Raw genomic sequence first — 19,724 nt, forward strand, 5'->3', positions numbered from 1 at the left:
AGAATCATGCGCATCATTTATACACGTTGTATGTCCATATCTGAAATAAGTTTATATGAATATATTTGTTGTATTTGACCATATCTTTTGAGTATTCTGTAACTTTTTTGATCTGTGTAGAGGAACAATCCTTTTTAATTGTCACTTCGAGAAAAGAGTAAGCTTATAATGAATACCAGGCAAATGTAGACATCTGTTTCAAAGGTGTAACTAGATAAAATACCAAGATAAAAGTACAAATGTTGCTAAATAGTTTGACTTTTTATATATTTTGTAAAAAGAGTGACTTTTAAGACAAATGCGCTTTTAATATTTATTTTTATATGTTAACATCTATAATTTTTTAAATATGTAGTTACATATACATTAGTATTAATAGTTACATATGTTAATACTTATTATATGATGTGGGGTTTAGTCTTGAAAAAGAATTTTACTGTTTCAACTGTAAATCTTTCCTGGTTGCAAGGGTGTATAAGGGATAAAAACCACTCTGAAAACAGGAAAATCAAAGGGCTGATCAGTTTCTGTTCTGCAGGCATGTTTTGCAGAAGGCTAATGAGAAACTCATGAAGATTCTTTTAGAAGTTGTGAAGACAACTGTGGCCATGGAGGAGACAATTGGTCACCATGTTCTTGGATTACTGGATCGGACTGGGAAAGTCCAGCTTTCCAAACCAGCTGGATGGGACACAGAAACAGAGGAGTCCATAAAACCCTGTATCCGTGTGGGATATGAAAAAGGTACTGCTTGTATGGTTTTCTATTTCATAACAAGTAGCATTTGCATAGTTTTATTATATATTTAAATAACCTTAGTTTTGAAGTCTCTTTAATTAAAAATAATTTAAAAAAAAAACCAACCTATTTGTCACTTGAATGAAAAACTATTTGTCACTCTGCTTCAGAGACAACATTTCAGGAGTTGTCTGGGTCATGCCCTAAGCCAGTAATGACTCGTATCCAGGGTCCTGTTGCAAAGTCTGCAGTAGAATGGGAAAGTGATTGAAAAATACAGAAATAAATATGTTCCTGTTGAAGGAGGCAAAGAGAAAGAGAATGGAACATAGCTCCATGGCATCTTCCACCAACTCTATACCTTCCTCTGTATGTATGAGGAATGGGAAATGGTGTCAAAGGCCGTATCTCTACTAATGGTACATAGGGATATTACTGGTCACTGAGGCCAGCTGGCATGGGACAGCCTGTGTATATATGTGCTTGTGGACTTCCTTAGCCTCCTAAAGAGGGTGATTGCATGCAAGTAGCCTTTTGAAAACAGTTCCAGGAACTTTCTAAGTGCCAAGACTTGCCCATCAGCAAGTTTGGGGGAGTGCTAGTTGGCACAAGCCTAAAGGAGGGTTTTAACATTGCAGTTAATTGCTTACAGTGTCTAAGAACTCTCCCAGGCTCTGTTTAATTTCTTGTGATTGTACTAAGACAGTTTCTGTCCATTTCTGTTCTGGGCAAGACTAGGCGCTCTATCATATTGCTGGTTAGGTGCCATTAAGTTTGTGCGCATTCATTCTGGATCTTATGGGGAGGCAGTCTACAACAGATTGGTTCAGCCTGAAACACATTATTCATCTGGATTTGGCTGGAATTTTAACTACTGTAAATGAGAGAAAGAACTGGGAGTCGAATACTACAATGCCGTATTAAGAAAGCATCTGCTACAGAGTAATAATACAAATGGTAAACAATGATAAACTTTACCTATTTCATTCAAAATGTAGATTATTAAATATTACTGATTCACTCTGGCTTTAAATATAGGTCACAATAAGCCTTGGGGCAAATTAAGAAAGAATGTATGACTCTGTAGCACAGTGACATCTCTCTCAGTTGATTACTCAGAAGGTTGTCTGTGATGAAATGTGTACAGCTACGGTCTAAGAATTCTTGAATTTTTCAAGTTAGCAGCAATTTTATGCTGCTGTTTCATTAAAAAACCTCCTAACTTATGCTTTCTGCATGTTACACTGTATTTAATTGTGAGGAAAATTATTTTTTGAAAACTCAGACTTTTGAGGCTTTACCTTTTCCTCCAAATTTTAGATTGGTTGACTAAACTTCTGGCCTTAATTTTTGATACTTGTCCAGAAGACCTTAAAGATTGAGAACCTCTGCTACAATAATTGAAGGAATCGCTTCTTTCAAAATGAAGTATTCTTGTACTTTACTTTGGGGTGGGAAATGAATAGAATTTGCAGTTGTTAAAGCAGTTATTTTCCCCACAGTCTCCTAGCCATATGGTAAAAGGAGCAGTGACCAGGCTCAAAGTTTACCACCATCTCCTTTTGTATTCTGAGGTAGTCTTAGGTTTTATGTAAACTGCATTTTAAATGTTTTCTATATTAAAATCAGCAATTTATAAATACTTTTTTATATTCTTTGTGTTCTCATTGGATAGGCTGAGATGTCCAAAAAGCATTGGGATTTTCACAACATACATTGCCCAAAGAAATAAAAACGTGTTCTCTTTAGGAAGGCAGCGGTCACAGATTGTCACAGTTATATGTGCTGTGGTATTACCTTGTGCATTTGCTGCACCCAGTTCATAGTTGCATCATGCCTATTCAGCAAACACGCAGTGTTCCTTTTCTCCCTCATTCTCGTTTTCTGAGAATATTGCTCCCTTTTCTCAGATAATAAATACATAACTGTATGTACAAAGCACTCACACATGGTTGTTGGCCTTCACTGCTCTCATCTGTACATGCACAATACACGCCTTTGCTTTCTGCCTGCTTCTGCACAACAATGTGTATACTTGTATTTGTCACTAATTATTGTCATTAACAATCCTTGATATGGATCGCTTGTGTTATAAGTAGAACAACTCAGTTTAAAAAGTACCTTTATTTGGTATTTTGGGTGAGTACAATATAGACTTATGTCTTGCTTTCGTAATACTCCTGTCTAAATGCACAACAGCCCCTGTCATTGGAATGTATTGTTAATTTCTTGTGAAAGCTTCTGATGAGAGAGTACTCTCTTAAAGAGAACTCTGTTCCATTGTGCTCATGATGAAGGCTGACTGGTTTAACTCTTGTGTTTGCTATTAGTGTGTTTTGAAGAGGCATGTAAGGTTTGACTAGTCTGTAGCAAAGCAGTATCTCTGCTGTTGTAATGCCCCTCCTTGGTATAGAGTGGCATTCGAGCTGTCCACATACCAGTTTTTTATTCTGGTATTCTTTTTTGCATGTTTCCTTACATTCAGAAATAGTTATGAAAGGAGGAGAAACCAGAGAAAAGAGTGAGGATTAAAGAGGACCCAGGCTTACAGTGGCTATAATGGGTGAACGTATAGTTTGTGATGTACCTCTGAGGTTGTATTCACAGTTCCCTTTTCTTTTCTCTTTCCCAAATGATACAACCGCATCCTTGCTGTATGCATAGCTCTGCCACTGGGGTCAGCCAGCCATGGGAGCAGTCATACTGTTTCGTCAGCTGAAGTATTTGATCCTTCTTTGAATGGAATTAGGTGACAAATCCTAATAGTGTTTTCAGCAACAAGACAGTTGTTACTCATTTCCTATACTTCTGCTGAATGGCCCAAAAGAACATAAGTTTTTAAAATTTTTTCACTGTTGTTTTCTGGAAGTAAGAAATAGGTAGGCACTACTTCTGTATTTTAACCTGTGCATTGTATTGCATTTTGTAATACCTAGCCAAATAGATGGGAACAAATTTGTACCAATCTAATACTAAGATAGAAAAAAATAATGTGTTCAATTCTCCCCAAGCTTCTGAATGTAATCCATATTTATTGACAAGCAAAACTCAGCTTACTGATTTTGCTGAGTTACGGCATTTTATAAAGCTCAATCATTAAGGTCACATACTTATAACCACCACCTGATTTATACAGCATACAGAGGTTTATCTGGGACCTCGCCTAGGTTATTGGCTAGCACAGGATTTTATTTCTAGCAGAGCGAGTAAAGTTCAAATTTCAGTCATAAAACATATCATTGGAAGTGAATGGCATTTGTGCAAAGTAATCTGGCGAGTTGATTACATCTGGACATTTGGGCCAGGAATCATGGTGACAGAACCAGCAGGCTTTGCTGTTCTCCTCCCTCAGACGTTGTACCTTGGATCAAGGGAACGCAGTAATGCGGGTTACCCTGGTTGCGGTTATGGTGTTCCTTGGACATTAAACCCTCTTCCCAGCTTTCTCAGCAACTTGTTTCCAAACATTGTACCAAAAGCAAGGTAGTAAATAGCTTTATACACTGAACCGCCGTAACACTGGGATTTTTTGTTTAAAGCTTGTAACCCAGCTAGCATGGGTTTATGAAAGGGACATCTTGCTTAACCAACCTGATCTCTTTCTTTGACCATGTGACCCACCTTCTTGATGCGGGGAAGGCTGTGGATGTTGTCTAACTGGACTTTGGTAAGGCCTTTGACACCATCCACCACAGTGTTCTGGAGAAGCTGGCGAATCATGGCATAGACAAGTGTACTCTTCACTGGGTAAAAAAACTGGCTGGGTGGCTGTGCCCAGAGACTTGTGACTAATGGGGTGAAATCTTGTTGGCGAGCGGTCACCAGTGGTGTCCCTCAGGGCTCAGTTTTGGGGCCAGTCTTGTTTAATATCTTTATTGATGATCTAGACAAGGGGATTGAGTGCACCCTCAATAAGTTTGCAGATGACACCAAACAAGGTGGGAGTGTTGATCTGCCTGAGGGTAGGAAGGCTCTACAGAGGGATCTGGACAGGCTGGACCGATGGGCCAAGGCCAATGGGATGAGGTTCAATAAGGCCAAGTGCCGGGTCCTGCATTTCAGTCACAACAACCCCAGGCAACGCTACAGGCTCAGGGAAGAGTGGCTGGAAGGCTGCCCAGCAGAAAAGGACCTGGGGGTGTTGGTGGACAGCTGGCTTAACGTGAGCCAGCTGTGTGCCCAGGTGGCCAAGAAGGCCAACGGCATCCTGGCCTGTATCAGGAATAGCGTGGCCAGCAGGAGTAGGACAGTGATGGTGCCTCCGTACTGGGCACTGGTGAGGCCTTACCTTGAGTGCTGTGTTCAGTTCTGGGCCCCTCACCACAAGAAGGACATTGAAGTGCTGGAGCGTGTCCAGAGGAAAGCCACCAAGCTAGTGAGAACAAATCATATGAGCAGAGGCTGAGGGAACTGGGCATGTTTAGTTTGGAGAAGAGGAGGCTGAGGGGAGACCTCATTGCCCTCTACAACTCCCTGAAAGGAGGTTGTAGGGAGGTGGGTATTGGCCTCTTCTCCCAAGGGAATAATGACAGGACCAGAGGAAATGGTCTGAAGTTGTGGCAGGGGAGGTTTAGATTAGATATCAGGAAGAATTACTTTACTGAGAGGGTGGTCAGGCTCTGGAACAGCCTGCCCAGGGAGGTGGTGGAGTCACCATCCCTGGAGGTATTTAAGAAGCGTGTAGACGTGGCTCTTCAGGGCATGCTCTAGTGGCTGAGATTGTGGGGGTCTTTTGTGTGTGTGTGGTTGGACTCAGTCATCTCAGAGGTCCTTTCCAACCATGAAGATTCTGTGATTCTGTGAACCCCTAACCTTAATTCCTCAGTGGAACCCGAGGCGTAAACTGAGATACTAGCTCTACGTGATGCAAAATATGTATTGCTTAATAGATGTCAGTTGGCAGCTCATAAACAACTTCTGTATCTGAAACTTCTGGGTAAGGACTGTATAATTAAGCACTTTTCTTAAGATTTAGTGGGCCACGACATCTGACGTGCTGAACTGCAAGCTTCGTGGCAAAGGGAACAATATGAACCTTTGTTTATTTTTGTTACAAGGAGAGAGTTTACACAAGGAGAAGATGGTTTTATTTGGGCCAGTTATATTCTGTTTATTTTTTTTGTGTTGACTGAAAAAGAAAATTGGAGGGCAGAGAATTTGATTTTAGTTCTGCTGGGGTGGGCAGTTGAACAGCATTATAAGGACTAGTAAAATGGGGGTTAGGCATTCAACTGCCAGGGGCAGTTAATAAGACTTGACAGCATTTCTGTTTCTTGCCTCCACCATTGAAAATCTTCTGGAAAGACGCTTTACTAACTTCCTGTGCAATAAGGGAAAAAGATACGGAGATTTTTCACTTTGCAGTTAGGAAGACATTTAATGTGAACTCCTGTTATTAAGTGCCACTTTGTAGAAATTTTAATATGGACATCTGCATTTATCATTTGCTATTCTACTTGAGTTGCCAACCCTACAGTATAAACAGAATTATTACAGGTTTTGTGGGCATTGATACTTTTTGGTTTTCCTTTGGGAGTAGTGAAGTTTCCGCATGCTGAATTATACTTTAGGTGACAGCTCATTTTTTCTTTCCTCATTTTTTTATAGTTATATTTCAGGTAAATTATGATGTTCTGTTCTGAGATTTTTCATATAACGAAATTATATTTTAACATTGATTTATTTTGTATTTATTCAGAAGAAATGGAAGCAAATTACAAGTGTTTGACACACAGTCACCATTGCACAATTGAACTGTACCTCTCAAGCAAATAATTTACTAAAATACAAGGGCTATAGGATACGAATTATGGGTTAAGCCTGAGAAGGAAAACAGGACCATTACATAGATAATTTGTTCTCCATCAAGACAGAATTAGATTGTGCAATAACTAATATGTCATTGTTTTATCTTGTTTATAGCTGTGCTACTGTACTGTGGGCTTTTATTTTGTGAGATCTCTGAAGCTAAGCAGGGTCTTACCTGGTCAGTACTTGAGATGAGTGGCCTCCAAAGAGCATCAGGTGCTGCAGTAAGTGTGTCGGTGGCTCAGTAGGGAATATGTTTTCCTTTGACTCAGTCTGTAATGAGTACTTGGCACAGCATTTGGAAATACTTACGCTGCTGGATGTCCATCTTAAATGAAGGTCCTTTCTACTCCGAGGATATTAAAGCTTCTGCATCACTATTGGTATTTTGAGACACCCAGAGCTAACCCAAATTTGAGTGGTGAGAAATCAGAATACTATTGCATAAAAAATATGAAATTGTTCATTTTGCAGCCCACCTTACACTGCAGGGGGTGGATTATTAGGATGTCATGGGAAAGCCTTTATGCTATACAAACCTATTGCAAGTATCTAGCGTGCTGGCAGAAAAGGACTGCCAGCCTCTGCTAGGGTGACCCCACTGCAGTAGTTTGTGACTGAAGTTCGAAGTGCAGTACTCAAAAGTGCTTTGAAATCCTGTGTAGGTGAAAGGTGCCATGTGAATGTATATTCTGTTCATCTGGTTATTCATTCCATTCATGCATATAGTGTGCTTCTGTTTTTTCCCTTTGGAGTGTGAAAAGAGTTTGTAACGGCATGTCCCACATATCTAAAAGGAGATATAAAACAGTGATGTTACATAACTAGAAGAAAAAATGACTGAAAAAAAAATCTTAGCAATTATAAAAGTGAACAAAAAACCTTTCTAAATTAAAATCACTGTAAATCACTTTGTTGTCTATGGGTCCTATAGACAGCTGCATCCGTAATGAAACAAATGCGTAGATGTTATTATCAGATTGTTTACAGGTATAAAAGTATAGTAAGTAAACCAGGTGGTTAATTATGTTTCAATTTGTTAAAAAAACCCTGAAAACAAACCTGAAAACTAGAATCAGACTTTTTTGCTAGCTTCAAACATCATCAACAAAAGGACTTACATTTCCAATGTTATTTGCATACCTGGTTAAGGGGCAAGAGCAAGTATAAGGAAATTGTATCCAACAAGAGTACTGACTACATTTTTAAAGGCAATTTGTAAAATTGACCTCATATAATTTCATTTCAATTTCTGTAACTAAACAAACTGTTCCAGTTCAGCAGTCACAATTCATGGAGTAACCAGGAACTTAACTTCAAAGATACCCCAGTATTGCAACTTTATTGCTCAACAGGCACTGACTATTCTTAACTCATTTAGTGATACTGCTATTTCCCAAAAATACGGTGGTTTTTTTTTGAGAAAACCTTAAGCAAAACCAACATCTAATATTTAAATGCATTAAATATATTTCAGGAATATGCTTCATTAAAATGAACTTTCATTGTAAAAACTTCCCACAGTAGCATTTATCCTTGATATTTCAGATCTAACAGCCTAATAACGTAACACTTCTTAATTTTTAAAACACAATATCAATAGTAGTTATCTACTGTGGTGATGTACTACTGTACTGATATTTCATACTGAAAGGGTGATTTTTAAACAAAATCTCAGGAGTTTGCTTTCACTTGTCTTGCTTAAATACAGCCCTGAATTTGAAATATGGCAAATTTACAGTTTAATGCCATAGGACAGTTACAGGCCCCCTGCACTGTACTTGATTTGTTCAGCCGTCCATTTTAATCAATTTTCAGTTTACTAATAATGCTGAATTTTGATGTTCTGTATTCTAGTCTGCTTATCCTGAGAAGTTGTCTGAATTATGTGCGTGTCTTTCCCCTTATTCACTTGAGTCTGTGCTTTTGAATCACAACTTGCAGAGCTTTGTGTCACTGCATGTGAGTGTAGTAGCTGGGTGTTGGTGAAACAGGGACTGACAGTCTGGGTGTTTTTTACTTGGCTGTATTTTAAAGAAAATCTTGCAAGCTGTTACTGCAAGTTATTCAAAGTAGTAAGAGTTGCTAATAGTAACAAGGGTTTGAAGGTGAGCCTCAAAGCCCAAAAGCATACTGAAAGGATATCTAAAATATTCTCTGTTAGTATCTCCTTTTCTCTTTCCCTTCTGCTTGTTTTTAGTTAACACATTGTGTATCTTGTTTGTGTAAGTTTTAGTATGCAGTAATTCCCTTTCTGTCTTTGTGACCGATACAAATATTTTATTCATTTTTTAACTTGTTTTTCTAATCATAACTCAGAAGTACAGTTTTTCATTTGAAGTATGAGCACTGTATGAAAAGGTAACTATTGTTTTTCCAGAGTCCTGTTCTTCATATCATGGTGGTAGCATGGGAAGTGATGAAATTAACATGTGGGCAGGAGCAACAGATGAAGGACTACTGAGCCAGCATCTTGCAGAAAGTGGAGTGGAAATAGATCCTGAAAATGAAGAACTCATTCTAAATATCAGTTCTCGACTACAGGCGGCTGTTGAAAAGCTTCTGGAAGCTATCAGTGAAACTTCAAATCAGGTAAGGTGATCTAATAGTGAAGCATTTTGAATTTTGTGGTTCTATTTTTTTTTTCTTTATTTTTCTCGTTAATGTCTTTTTGTAAGTCTAGAGCCTGTAGGCTCTTTTTGAAAGCTGAAACAATACTTCAGGTGCCTACGCCCAAAAAAGTCTGCTCCAGCATGACTTGAACGCTGAACTTGGATTTATGTTAGAAATTTGCTTTGGACTGCAGAGGAAGCCTGAACTTGGGCAGGTTTGTCAATCCAGGGCATTCTTTTTCATTGCTCACACGGGTCATCTGCGTTCTACTGCAATCCAGAGATGAGACAGGAGGTGTCAGGGCGCGTTGAGCTGGTCCCTGTGAAGAGGGAGGGTTAAGGGGAACTATGCTCAGTTCTCGTGACAGACATTTCAGTCGATTCGCCAAGAAGGTGCAGCTCTTCTGCTGTCTCTTCCACCTATGATTTAAACATGGCCAATTAAGCACATATCCACCTTGCTGTCAGAAAATGAGTCTGCAACTCCAGCTCTCCAAACGTTTATGTGAGGTATGGAATGCAGGAACAGCTTCCAAAAAAGAGGCAGTGTGCGAGCCCTTGCTGTTTGCTGTGGAGTACTTTGTGTGGGGGGTGTTAGTTACTCTCTGGAGTGGTTCCCCATTAACTGAAATGGGAGTGATGTACTGAGCTCAGCTGGTTGAAATCACACTGATTATAGATAGCATGTGCTTCACTTTTAGATTATTTGCCTTTAGATTTAGTACATCTCAATTTGAAGGTGCAAAGTAAATACTCTCTATCTCACTAACTTTTTAAGCGCTCTTGAAGGACTCTGTCTTCAGAGCCAGCTCTTTAATCTGTTTGAGACTAGAATTCAAAGGCTAGAGTGTGTTTTGTGCTACAGACCCATCTATTAGTTAACCAAGTAATGATACTACTTAAAAAGTCATTGCGTTCTTGTCTGTAGGTGTAAAATGTGTAAAACATAACGACTGGAAATAAAGGAGAAAAAAAATCTGTGATGATAAAAGTAATATGAAAATTCAGCTATCTAACACTTTAAAGATTTTAAATGTTCAAGTATTTGTTGCTTTTGCAAAATACTTCAAAAGCGAAGTGATACTTTTTTTTTTTTTTTAAAGATAAAAGGCTAGTTTGTAACTTACTGAAGTTAAAAATAATGTAAATAGAAATTCAGTGAACCCCCCTCTGGCTTACTAAAGCAGGTAGTCTCGTGGATCTTGCAAATCAGTTCTGCATTGCATTTATTTGAAAACTCACTCTGCAACAGCTCTCTTCTGTTTGTGCATCAGTTCAATTAAAAAGAGATGTTTGGCTTCTTGAAGTCTTTTTTTCAGCTTAATTACATAATAACAAAAAAGGATACACAGATACCCCAATACATGGGGTCTTAAAATATATATATATATATAGTTAGGCATTTATAGGAAATCTTGCATTTAAAGACCTGATAATACAAAGAAAAACAACTTCAAAGTTTTACAATAATTAAGAATTCATGCTGTGATTATAACAGTATTGTCAATTATTTATTCCACTTGGTGTTCTTTTTTCTGATCATTTCACTGCTGGTGTTTAAAGGCAATAATTTTATACATGGCCCTAAATTAAAATTACTTTACTTTTGTGACTGATATTTTTGCAGTAACTGTTTCCTTTTCATGATACCTATGAAAGTACTTAGTGTATTCTAAGCAGCTTATTTTTATTTATTTTCAGTTGATCAAGAAAGTATTTTCCTTTCATAGCTTTGTAGCTGAGACCTTGCCAATACCAGCAAGAGAGTTGTAGTTTGGCTCAAACACATCCATACACATTTTTTTCATTAATACAGATTATACAAATATGAATTTATCCCTGATGATCATGTCTAGGGTTTTTTTTGTTATTTTTAAATTAATAAAATGTTAATCTGTTTACACATTTTCTCACAGTATTAAGTATAAATATTGATGTCTTTTCTGGCTGTTCCATAGAGGTACTTTCCAAGTGTTGAAACTTGTCTGGTTTGCAATGTCTGTTATGTGCTTATTGGATTATATACAGTTCCTGTATATACCAAGCTTTTGTAGATGACTTGACAATTATTTTTAAATATTCTACTCTGCAGTATTTTATTATCTAAAACTAATTACAGGCAGAAAAGATTTTAACCTTTCCTCTAAATCAGTTGTATTGTGCATACAGACATGTACCCATCTCTTAAAACAAACTTAAAAGAGTGAGAGAAACCTGGCAAAATGTTCAAAGTAACTATCTGAGACCTGCCTGAACACACGCCTCCAGACCTTAAGTGCAGTTTGAGTCTTTTCAGGCGAGGCATATAGTGGGTGTATCAATTCAAATTCCACCTGCTTGTGTTATGGTAGATAAATCAGGCCACTCCCCTGAACTCTTTCGGTTGGGAGATACTAACAGGAAGCCTTTCAATTAGCAGAGTTTGAGAAAGTTCTTGCTGTTGAATTAACTCCAAGAACAGGAATGAACGCGCATAATGACATACCTGTATTTCTCTTTCATTTGCCGTAGTGGAGATGGAAAAGAATTTTTAGTTTCTGTTCTGCTGCAGCGTACCTGTGCAGGTAAAACAAAGTTACGCTTCCTTGTCTTGGAAGTTACCTGCCAGCTGCTATTGGAAGATTTCTGTTACTTTTTCATGTGAAACTTCTCTAAGAAGGATTTTTTAGGAGTCACCGTATGAAGTTTGCTTGCACATCTCTGTTTTGGATTAATTTGCTCCAGAATTACTCTGCTTGAGAATGTGATTTGAGGCTTCCTGCTGATTCCGAGTAGGTTTGTCCCCAGCAGTGCTGATACGTGTCTTCAGACTGTTAAATGTAAATGTTCTGTTACAAATTCCTGTTAGGAATTTCTAAAACCAGCCTAGCTAGTGCGAAATATCCACGTGACGATTGAGAAGACAGCAGTACCGGTATTTTTTGGAATGGATTCTTACCGCACCTACTGGGCATCTAATCTCTTTAATGCTTTGTGGATTGAAGGCCAAGAAGAAAACACATATGAGGTTGAATCTCGTGTGCCTTTACCATATCCTTTCCCTTTCACTGAACACTTGGATGAGAATAATTCTGTAGTTGTAAATACTTCAATTTTTCACTTCAGCCACAAAAAAAATGGGCACATTTTAAAAGTTGTCTCTAAGATCTCCTTGCCTACACCTCCCTATTCAGTAAGTATAAAAATTTATAAAGAAATTGTATTTTAAATCAGCTTTAATAGAAGAGTATGCAGTGAAAAATTATATAAACTTGTTTCTTGTTGAAGTTATTGTGTACTGCTGACAGGCTTTTTTCCTAGACAGTTTTTAATGGACACTAAAAAAGCTTTAATTATACAGTTCTCTCTCTTCCTTCCTAACAAAAGAAATTTGGCAGACACAGAAATATATTCAATTACAGGGATTTGAGATCTCTTTTTAAAGCACTTCAGTTTTACTTATTACATCTTTCTCGCTGTAAATGATTTACGCTGGGGGGGGGAGGGGGCTGCAGTCAGTTAAAATTGTTCCTTTATAGCTTTCATGCGCTGACTTGGGACCATTAACTAGCACGAGCTTGCTAATGACCTCCAGTGATCCCATGAAGAAATTTTTGTTCTTGAAAATTCACATTCATGTTTGTGCTTCTTTTTGCTTTGTCCCTATCATATTTTTAATAATACCATGAGTTGCTATTACTTAAAAGAACTGGAGAATAGTTTTTATTCTGAGTTTTAGTTTGAGTATTTGATGCATTTGGTGCCATTATGATTGTCTGTATACAGTAAACCTTTCCTATGTTTCCTTCTTACCTGAGACAGGTCTTTCATTAAGCACTTCAAAATGTAAGAATAAAGTAAGAATGCTCTGTGTTTTTAAAATATCTCAAACCAATGCAGATACTTGTCTGCAGCATTTATACCTTTCTTTAACTCCTGTCAGAATAAATAGTTTACATTAATGATATCTATCTAAAAAGGAATGCTGTAAAAAGAAATCAAGTATTTAAATTCAGTGTATTATAAAAGAGAATGTATCGATTATTCAGACATTCTTTTCAAAGTGTAATGTTATTTATAAGTGGATAATTTTGAGTGCAATGTTCTATGAAATGTTCCTTACCCTTTTTTCTGAGATTTAAAGCAAGCTAGTCATACTCACAAACTTCGTTGAAGAGGGTGAGAAAGCTTTCGTTTTTGAGGAAATTAAGAGAAAGAATATGTTTACAGAAACTGTAGCAAAGCCACAGATGTTACTATCTTACAAAAGTCTGCCAATATCCATAGTATGAAAAAGGAAAAGAAAACAAACAAAAAAAAGAGCAGGAAATATGTGTTACTTCATTTTCTGACGTTGTGCTTATACAAAATAAGCTGTCTTATTTTGAATACAAGCCACACGAAGTACTCAAGCCTGATTCAGCTCTGACAATTTATGTTTGTGTCTCTCAAAGAGTTGGATGTAGGCTGTAAATGTTAACCATTGAGAAATAGAGATATTCTTGGTAATCGACTCCAGTTTGCTGTTATCTTAGATGAACGTTTTGTGTAATCAAAAATTCTAACATTAATGTTCCTTCTTTACTGTTTTGCTTTTCTAATTCTCATTTTAATTCTTTTTGAAATGATCACTTTGGGTATGTTTAAACTTGTCAGTAAGTACACGTTTTAATGCATTTCAGTCCTGGTTTTCCAGTAGCTAGTGATGTAATGAGATTGCACTACATCTGTGGTGGTACACATTAAATATTAACCCATCAGATAAGCAAAGATGAATGTAAAAAATCCTTGATAATTCTATTAGGTGCACACAGCTAGAAGAAGCATTGCTTTACTGCCTTGTTGGTGGAAAAGTGAAGTATATTCAAAATTCACATTTTCCTGGTGTTATAAGTTATCTTCATCTTAGGGAGAAAAAGAGATGAAGCACCACTTGTGACAGCTTATATAAAAACTTCTGCCAGTTTTATGCAATGTTTTTTAGCCATTCAAAGGATATGGTGGCTGATGGCTTACTCGTATTTAGTACAAAACTCATATGTAAATAAAGGTGAATCTAGTGTAAACTCATAAACTAGGAGTTACCGGAACAGGGAGACGGATTTAGCCAGGTGGCTCATTGAATTCACTAAACTGACAAACCATGTTTTCTTAGAGCTTTGTACCGAGTCAGTCTTCCTATTGCAGTCTGCGAATGTTTGTTCAGTAAAGATCTTACCGAATGTTCAGTGAAGTTATGTGAGACTTCTCATCATCCTGTAAAGCAACTGTAATTAAATAGGAATGATAGAACAGTTATTTATCAGAAAACTTTTGGTTTATCTAACTTCTGTAATTTTTTCCTATGGTAGCTTGAGCATGCTAAAATTACTCAAACAGAGCTCATGCGAGAGTCCTTCAAAAAGCAACAAGAGGCCACAGAATTTATGAAGTATCAGGAAGAATTACAAGAACGTCTTAATGAAGAAACCAAAGCCAGAGAGCAGTTGGCCTTGGAGCTTAGTAAAGCTGAAGGTGAGTAGCTTTTTTGATGAGTTGTTGAACTTTGCACTCACTTTGCACTCACTTTGCACTATTAATTGGGAAAAGAAATTGCATATTAGATCAATTTCTTTGCAAATTTTAGAATGTTATTGGCCTTCTGGATAGGTATCCAGAAGTTACCAGATAGTTATCCTCCCTACAGAAGGGACTCCATAGGTCCCTTCCAACGTCAACCACGCTGTGATTCTGCTTCCCTGAAGCAGTCCCAGCTCTCTCAGTCTTTCCTCACCAGGGAAATGCTCCAATCCTTTAATCATCTTTGTTGCCCTACATTGGACTCTCTTCAGTAGTTCCCTGCCCCTCTTGAACTGGGCAGCCCAGAACTGGAGGCAGGATTCCAGTTGTGGCCTCCCCAGTGCAGAGCAGAGGGGGAGAATGACCTCCCTCGACCTACTGGTCACACTTCTCCCTGTGCACCCCAGGATTCCATTGGCCCCCTTGGCAACAAGGGCACATGGCAGACTCATGGATAGTTTACTATGCACCAGGACCCCCAGATCCTTCTCCTCAGGAGTGCTTTCCAGCAGGTCCATCACTAACCTATATTGATGCCTGGCATTCTTCCTCCCCAGGTGCAGGACCTTACACTTGCCCTTGTTGAACCTCATTAGGTTCTTCTCTAGCCCAGCCCAGCTCTCCTGCCTGTCCAGGTCATGCTGGATGGCAGCACAGCCCTCTGGAGTGTCAGCCAGCCCTCCCAGTTTGGTATCATCAGCAAAGTTGCTGAGGGTACAGTCTGTCCTCTCGTCCAGGTCATTGACGAATATGTTGAACAAGACTGGACCAAGTATTGACCCCTGGGGGACACCACTGATTACAGTGAGAGAGGTGTGTGTGTCCAACAGAAAGTTTAGACATCATTTGGAACCATCAGTCTCAGACATGACAGAACACACCTGCTTAGTACCTTCTGTCACTTGGTAAAAATGCCTTTTGTGTTCTGTGGACAGATGTTTCTGAAGGGAGTGATGTGAATCTTCTGAAGCCAGTACCATTACAGGATCTCAGTTTAGTCTCTGCAGCCCTCAAGGAAATTCTCTGTTTTTTCCCAAGTCTCTAGCTTTGTGCTCACTTCTGCCTCATTGCAAGATGGTGCCATTTCTTACAGCCGTAATACCATTCGCAAAGCTAAAATAGAGCTCCTCCTCAGATCCTTAGATAAACTACTTCACTGTGAAGTAATTCTTAAAAACATACAAGACATACTCTCAAGGTAGTGTCTGAAATTTTCTGCTAAAAAGATCATTAATTGGTCTGTGCTATTTTAAAAATTGCACATTACTAGTAAAGAAATGAAATAATTTCTTATATGTCAACTGTTACAGGACTTTAGGGAGTGATTCAGGTACCAAACATGGACACCCCTGGCCAGTTTTGGTGTCTTCTGGTGTTGGAGGGATCTATATGATACCTGACCTACAGGAGACCCAGGATCTTACAGAAACTGTGGTTTGAGGTCAGACGTACGTGTCTTGAGGCACCTAAAATGGCACCTGGCACCTGAATTACTTCAAAATCTGATCGTCTGTTCCTGTATAAGGAATTTATTTAAGTTTCTTATTTGCCCTGTATTTATTACACACTTATTTTTCCTTGATTTTGGAGTTCCTGTTTGCTCCAGAGGTCTTGCGCTGAGAAAAAATTAAGAGCTATATTTGGTCTTGTACTGTTCTTCCTGGAGTTTCTTCATCATGGAAGGACAGGAGTAGAAGTTGTCAGTTGCTGAGTATCTGACATGCATGTGCATTCACGTGAGAATACTATAGTGACGTTACCATGCTAAAAATTCAAATTGTTCTTTATTGTCTGTTAAATCTGCCCCCAAATCAATGTTTTCCAGGCCTTATTGATGGTTACGCAGATGAAAAAGCGTTTCTGGAAAAACAACTCCAGGAAAAAACAGATGTAATTGACCATCTTGAGCAAGAACTACTGTGTACAGGTAACAAATTGCAGGAGTTAGAGGCTGAACAGCAGCAGATCCAGGAAGAAAAGGAGTTACTCTCCAGACAGAAGGATGCCATGAGAGCAGATGCGGGGCCAGTCGAGCAGCGTATGTATTCCTCACAATTTTTCTATGAGATTTTCTTATACTTTCAAATAACATAATAAGTAATCTTGGTGAAGGCTTCCTCCCCCTCCCCTTTGTAATCATTAATAAAAATGTGATAATCATTAATGAAAATGTGATATTTTAATATCTGATACCTAATGTTACCTTGATAAGTTTTCTTGACATTTAAGCAAAAAATGACGGAGATGTAAATGCATCTTTAAATTCTTCCTTAAACTAGTAACCTAATATTTTTATGTTGGAGAGGGGAAGAAAATTAGAGCAGTGATGTTTAAGAGGTACTGATCTTTCAAAGACTGCAGTGCTTACATTGTAAACAGCAGAATGAAATTAGCATTTTGTTTCATTTCTAAAAGTTTGTGGCAATTTATAACGCTGCTGTTTTTATAAGTTACACATCTTGGTGTGTATTTGCAATTTCCTGCATCTGCTTTGTGTAACAATGAAATTTTAAGAACCATCTCTTGCTTCCTACTTTATAGTAAAGATGATCCTTCTCCAGTTTAGTTATTTGTTATGTGTTTCAGGTTTCTAAATATTTTAAAGTTATTTTCCTGTATAACAACTGTAAGGATAAACAATTCTATACATATATGTCGGTACTTATATCACGCATACCAGAATAACTTACCACATTCCCTAAGTTATCTCAACAACTTTGTCATTAAATGCCATATCTGTCTTTGGCTTCATTTTCTCTTACATTGTTGCACCACAAGAAAACTATAGCTGGCATGTAAATTACTTTGCTTCTTTTTTTGTTTTCTCTCTCTCTCTATTCTCCTAGGCCTAGTAGATGCTGCAGTCGATGCAGCTTCCCAAGCAGGTGTGTTTGTATGTTGCATGGCCAATCTGTAACTGGGTGGAAGACTCACACGTACTGACATTGTTAATCAGGATTATTGGGCTTTTGGCTTACTGACATTACTTGTAATTCTTACTGGCCTGCAGCTTTGATGTTGTATTTCATACTCAGTTTTACATTTCGCTAACAACATTTCTTATCATTACTAAGCATAATAAGCAAATTCATGAATAACCATCATCTTATTCACCTATGAATTACAGATACTTAGATGGTATTGGTGGGATATTTTTATAGTCTTTATTTTCTTTTTCTTTCCAAATACAGTTGAGTCATTCACTATGATAACTAAACACTCTATTATATTGATATATAATGGTTACCTAGAAATGAGAATTTGTTGAATATGATGTAAGATGATGGTGCCTAAAGGATCTTTCTTCTATAGTGAAAGTAAATTTTACTGGTTTTGTCTTAATATCAATCATGTTTTAAAGATTCTCCAAATGGAATTGCAGTTTACAGTTTGGATTTTTCCTCAAGGGATTTGTACAGTTAGTTAATATGTACTTCAATGGGCTGTGGCTTAAGAGTCTTAATAGAGTGGTTTGGGGCTTTACTATATATGCTTGCCAGCCTTTTCATGAGGACTCAAAATTGGGCATCCATGCAGACACTGATTTTACAAAGCTCCAGTTACAGGTCAGTAATTTCCCTCTCTGTCTGCCTGGCAACCTCGCTAAGTCTTTCAATATTTCCTTCAAATTATTTGTATGTATCACACATGATGAAGACTGGCAGTGGATTGATTTTACTGACACTGGGGATGAGAAGAGGGTTGGGTTTTCTGTACTTCATTGTTAATCTTGGGTTTATGTTGACCTGCTGACTCTAGCCGTAGTTTGAACCCATACATTTGCTTTTCTATTCAATGATACAAAGACCTTTTGATTTATATGAAACTTAAACAGGGAAGTGATCTGATACAACTTCACTATCAGTCCTCTGAAGACTAACTAAAGGATAGTAATTTTAATATGAATTTGTTTTAGTGGTAATCCTTATTACTTCTCAGAAGAAAATACATTTAAAAAAAAAAAGAAGAATAGTAGAAACCCAAACCAGTTCACATCCTTCTGCAGAGTACAGCATGGATACCTTGGGGAGTGGTTTTGCTTCATAATACTGCTAACTATTCCTGTCTAAAAATAGAGTGTGATGCTTTTATTATAACCAGAATTGCTGGAGGAAACAGAAAAGCTAATGAAAGAAAAAATTGAAGTACAGCGTCAAGCTGAAAAAGAGTATGATGACCTTCAGAAGCAAGTGAAAGTCTTGGAAATAGACTTGGAGGAACAGGTCAACCGTTTCATAGAGCTAGAGCAAGAGAAAAATGCAGAACTAATGGACATAAGGCAGCAAAACCAGGCTTTGGAGAAGCAACTTGAAAAGACAAGAAAATTTCTAGATGTAAGTATGGTTAATGGCCGGTTTCATGAAGATAGGTGGGCACCTCTGCTGAGGTTTTGTTCAGCATGAAGTGCTAAGTTTTTTCAGATTTTGAGCGAATATAAAGAAGCACGCAACAGTAACAGTGCTATAGGTTCCAGCCCAAGAATTTAATTGCCCTGTATTTCTAAGTGTAACTTAGTATGGGAAACTTCTAAAACTAATGAGGAAATACAAATTTTTGTGACGTTCATTTTTAACAGTTTGTGGAATTTCCATGTTTTTCGACAAAGCCTGTTGGAATTAAGTAGTCAGCTTTATTTGTACTTGGAAATTGAAAGCATAATTTGTCTTAAGTTTCTTTTATAACTTCCTTCATAGTATCCAAAAATCTACCTCCAGATATAATGCTACACCTTTGAGCCCGTTATATTATTTGTGCATTTGTCCCCATTCACAATGGCAGCTGCCTTTGTTGTACCCAAATTCTTCCTGCTTCAGGCTGTCTCTGATTTTGTTTCAGACTCTACCCCATTTTCATCAAACAGCATCTTCCCCACCTCCTCCTTTTCCCATTTTATTCCTAATAAGTGTCCTATGCTACTGTTGAGAGAAAAATATTATTTCTGTGCCTTCTTATTTAACTCTCTAGCTGACAGCAGTAGGGTACAATAATTTTTTCTACATAAAAAATATAACATCCTGTGGCACCTTC

At 37.8% G+C, this 19,724-nt stretch overlaps 1 protein-coding gene across 9 annotated transcripts in view; it reads left to right on the forward strand.

The window, feature by feature from the left end:
• AKAP9 (A-kinase anchoring protein 9) overlaps positions 1-19,724 on the forward strand; it is a 120,539-nt gene that overhangs the window by 71,510 nt on the left and 29,305 nt on the right. For 8 of the 9 annotated variants that reach the window (XM_014940241.1, XM_014940243.1, XM_014940245.1 and 5 more), the window contains 6 exons: positions 539-744; positions 8,927-9,138; positions 14,489-14,651; positions 16,522-16,734; positions 17,543-17,581; positions 18,798-19,030. In XM_014940241.1, coding sequence (XP_014795727.1) covers positions 539-744; positions 8,927-9,138; positions 14,489-14,651; positions 16,522-16,734; positions 17,543-17,581; positions 18,798-19,030 — 1,066 coding nt within the window. The remainder of the gene's footprint in view (positions 1-538; positions 745-8,926; positions 9,139-14,488; positions 14,652-16,521; positions 16,735-17,542; positions 17,582-18,797; positions 19,031-19,724) is intronic. The other variant, XM_014940242.1, reaches the window with a different exon arrangement.

The sequence above is a fragment of the Calidris pugnax genome, unplaced genomic scaffold, assembly GCF_001431845.1.
Source record: "Calidris pugnax isolate Ruff unplaced genomic scaffold, ASM143184v1 scaffold76, whole genome shotgun sequence".
NCBI classification, from domain to species: domain Eukaryota; kingdom Metazoa; phylum Chordata; class Aves; order Charadriiformes; family Scolopacidae; genus Calidris; species Calidris pugnax.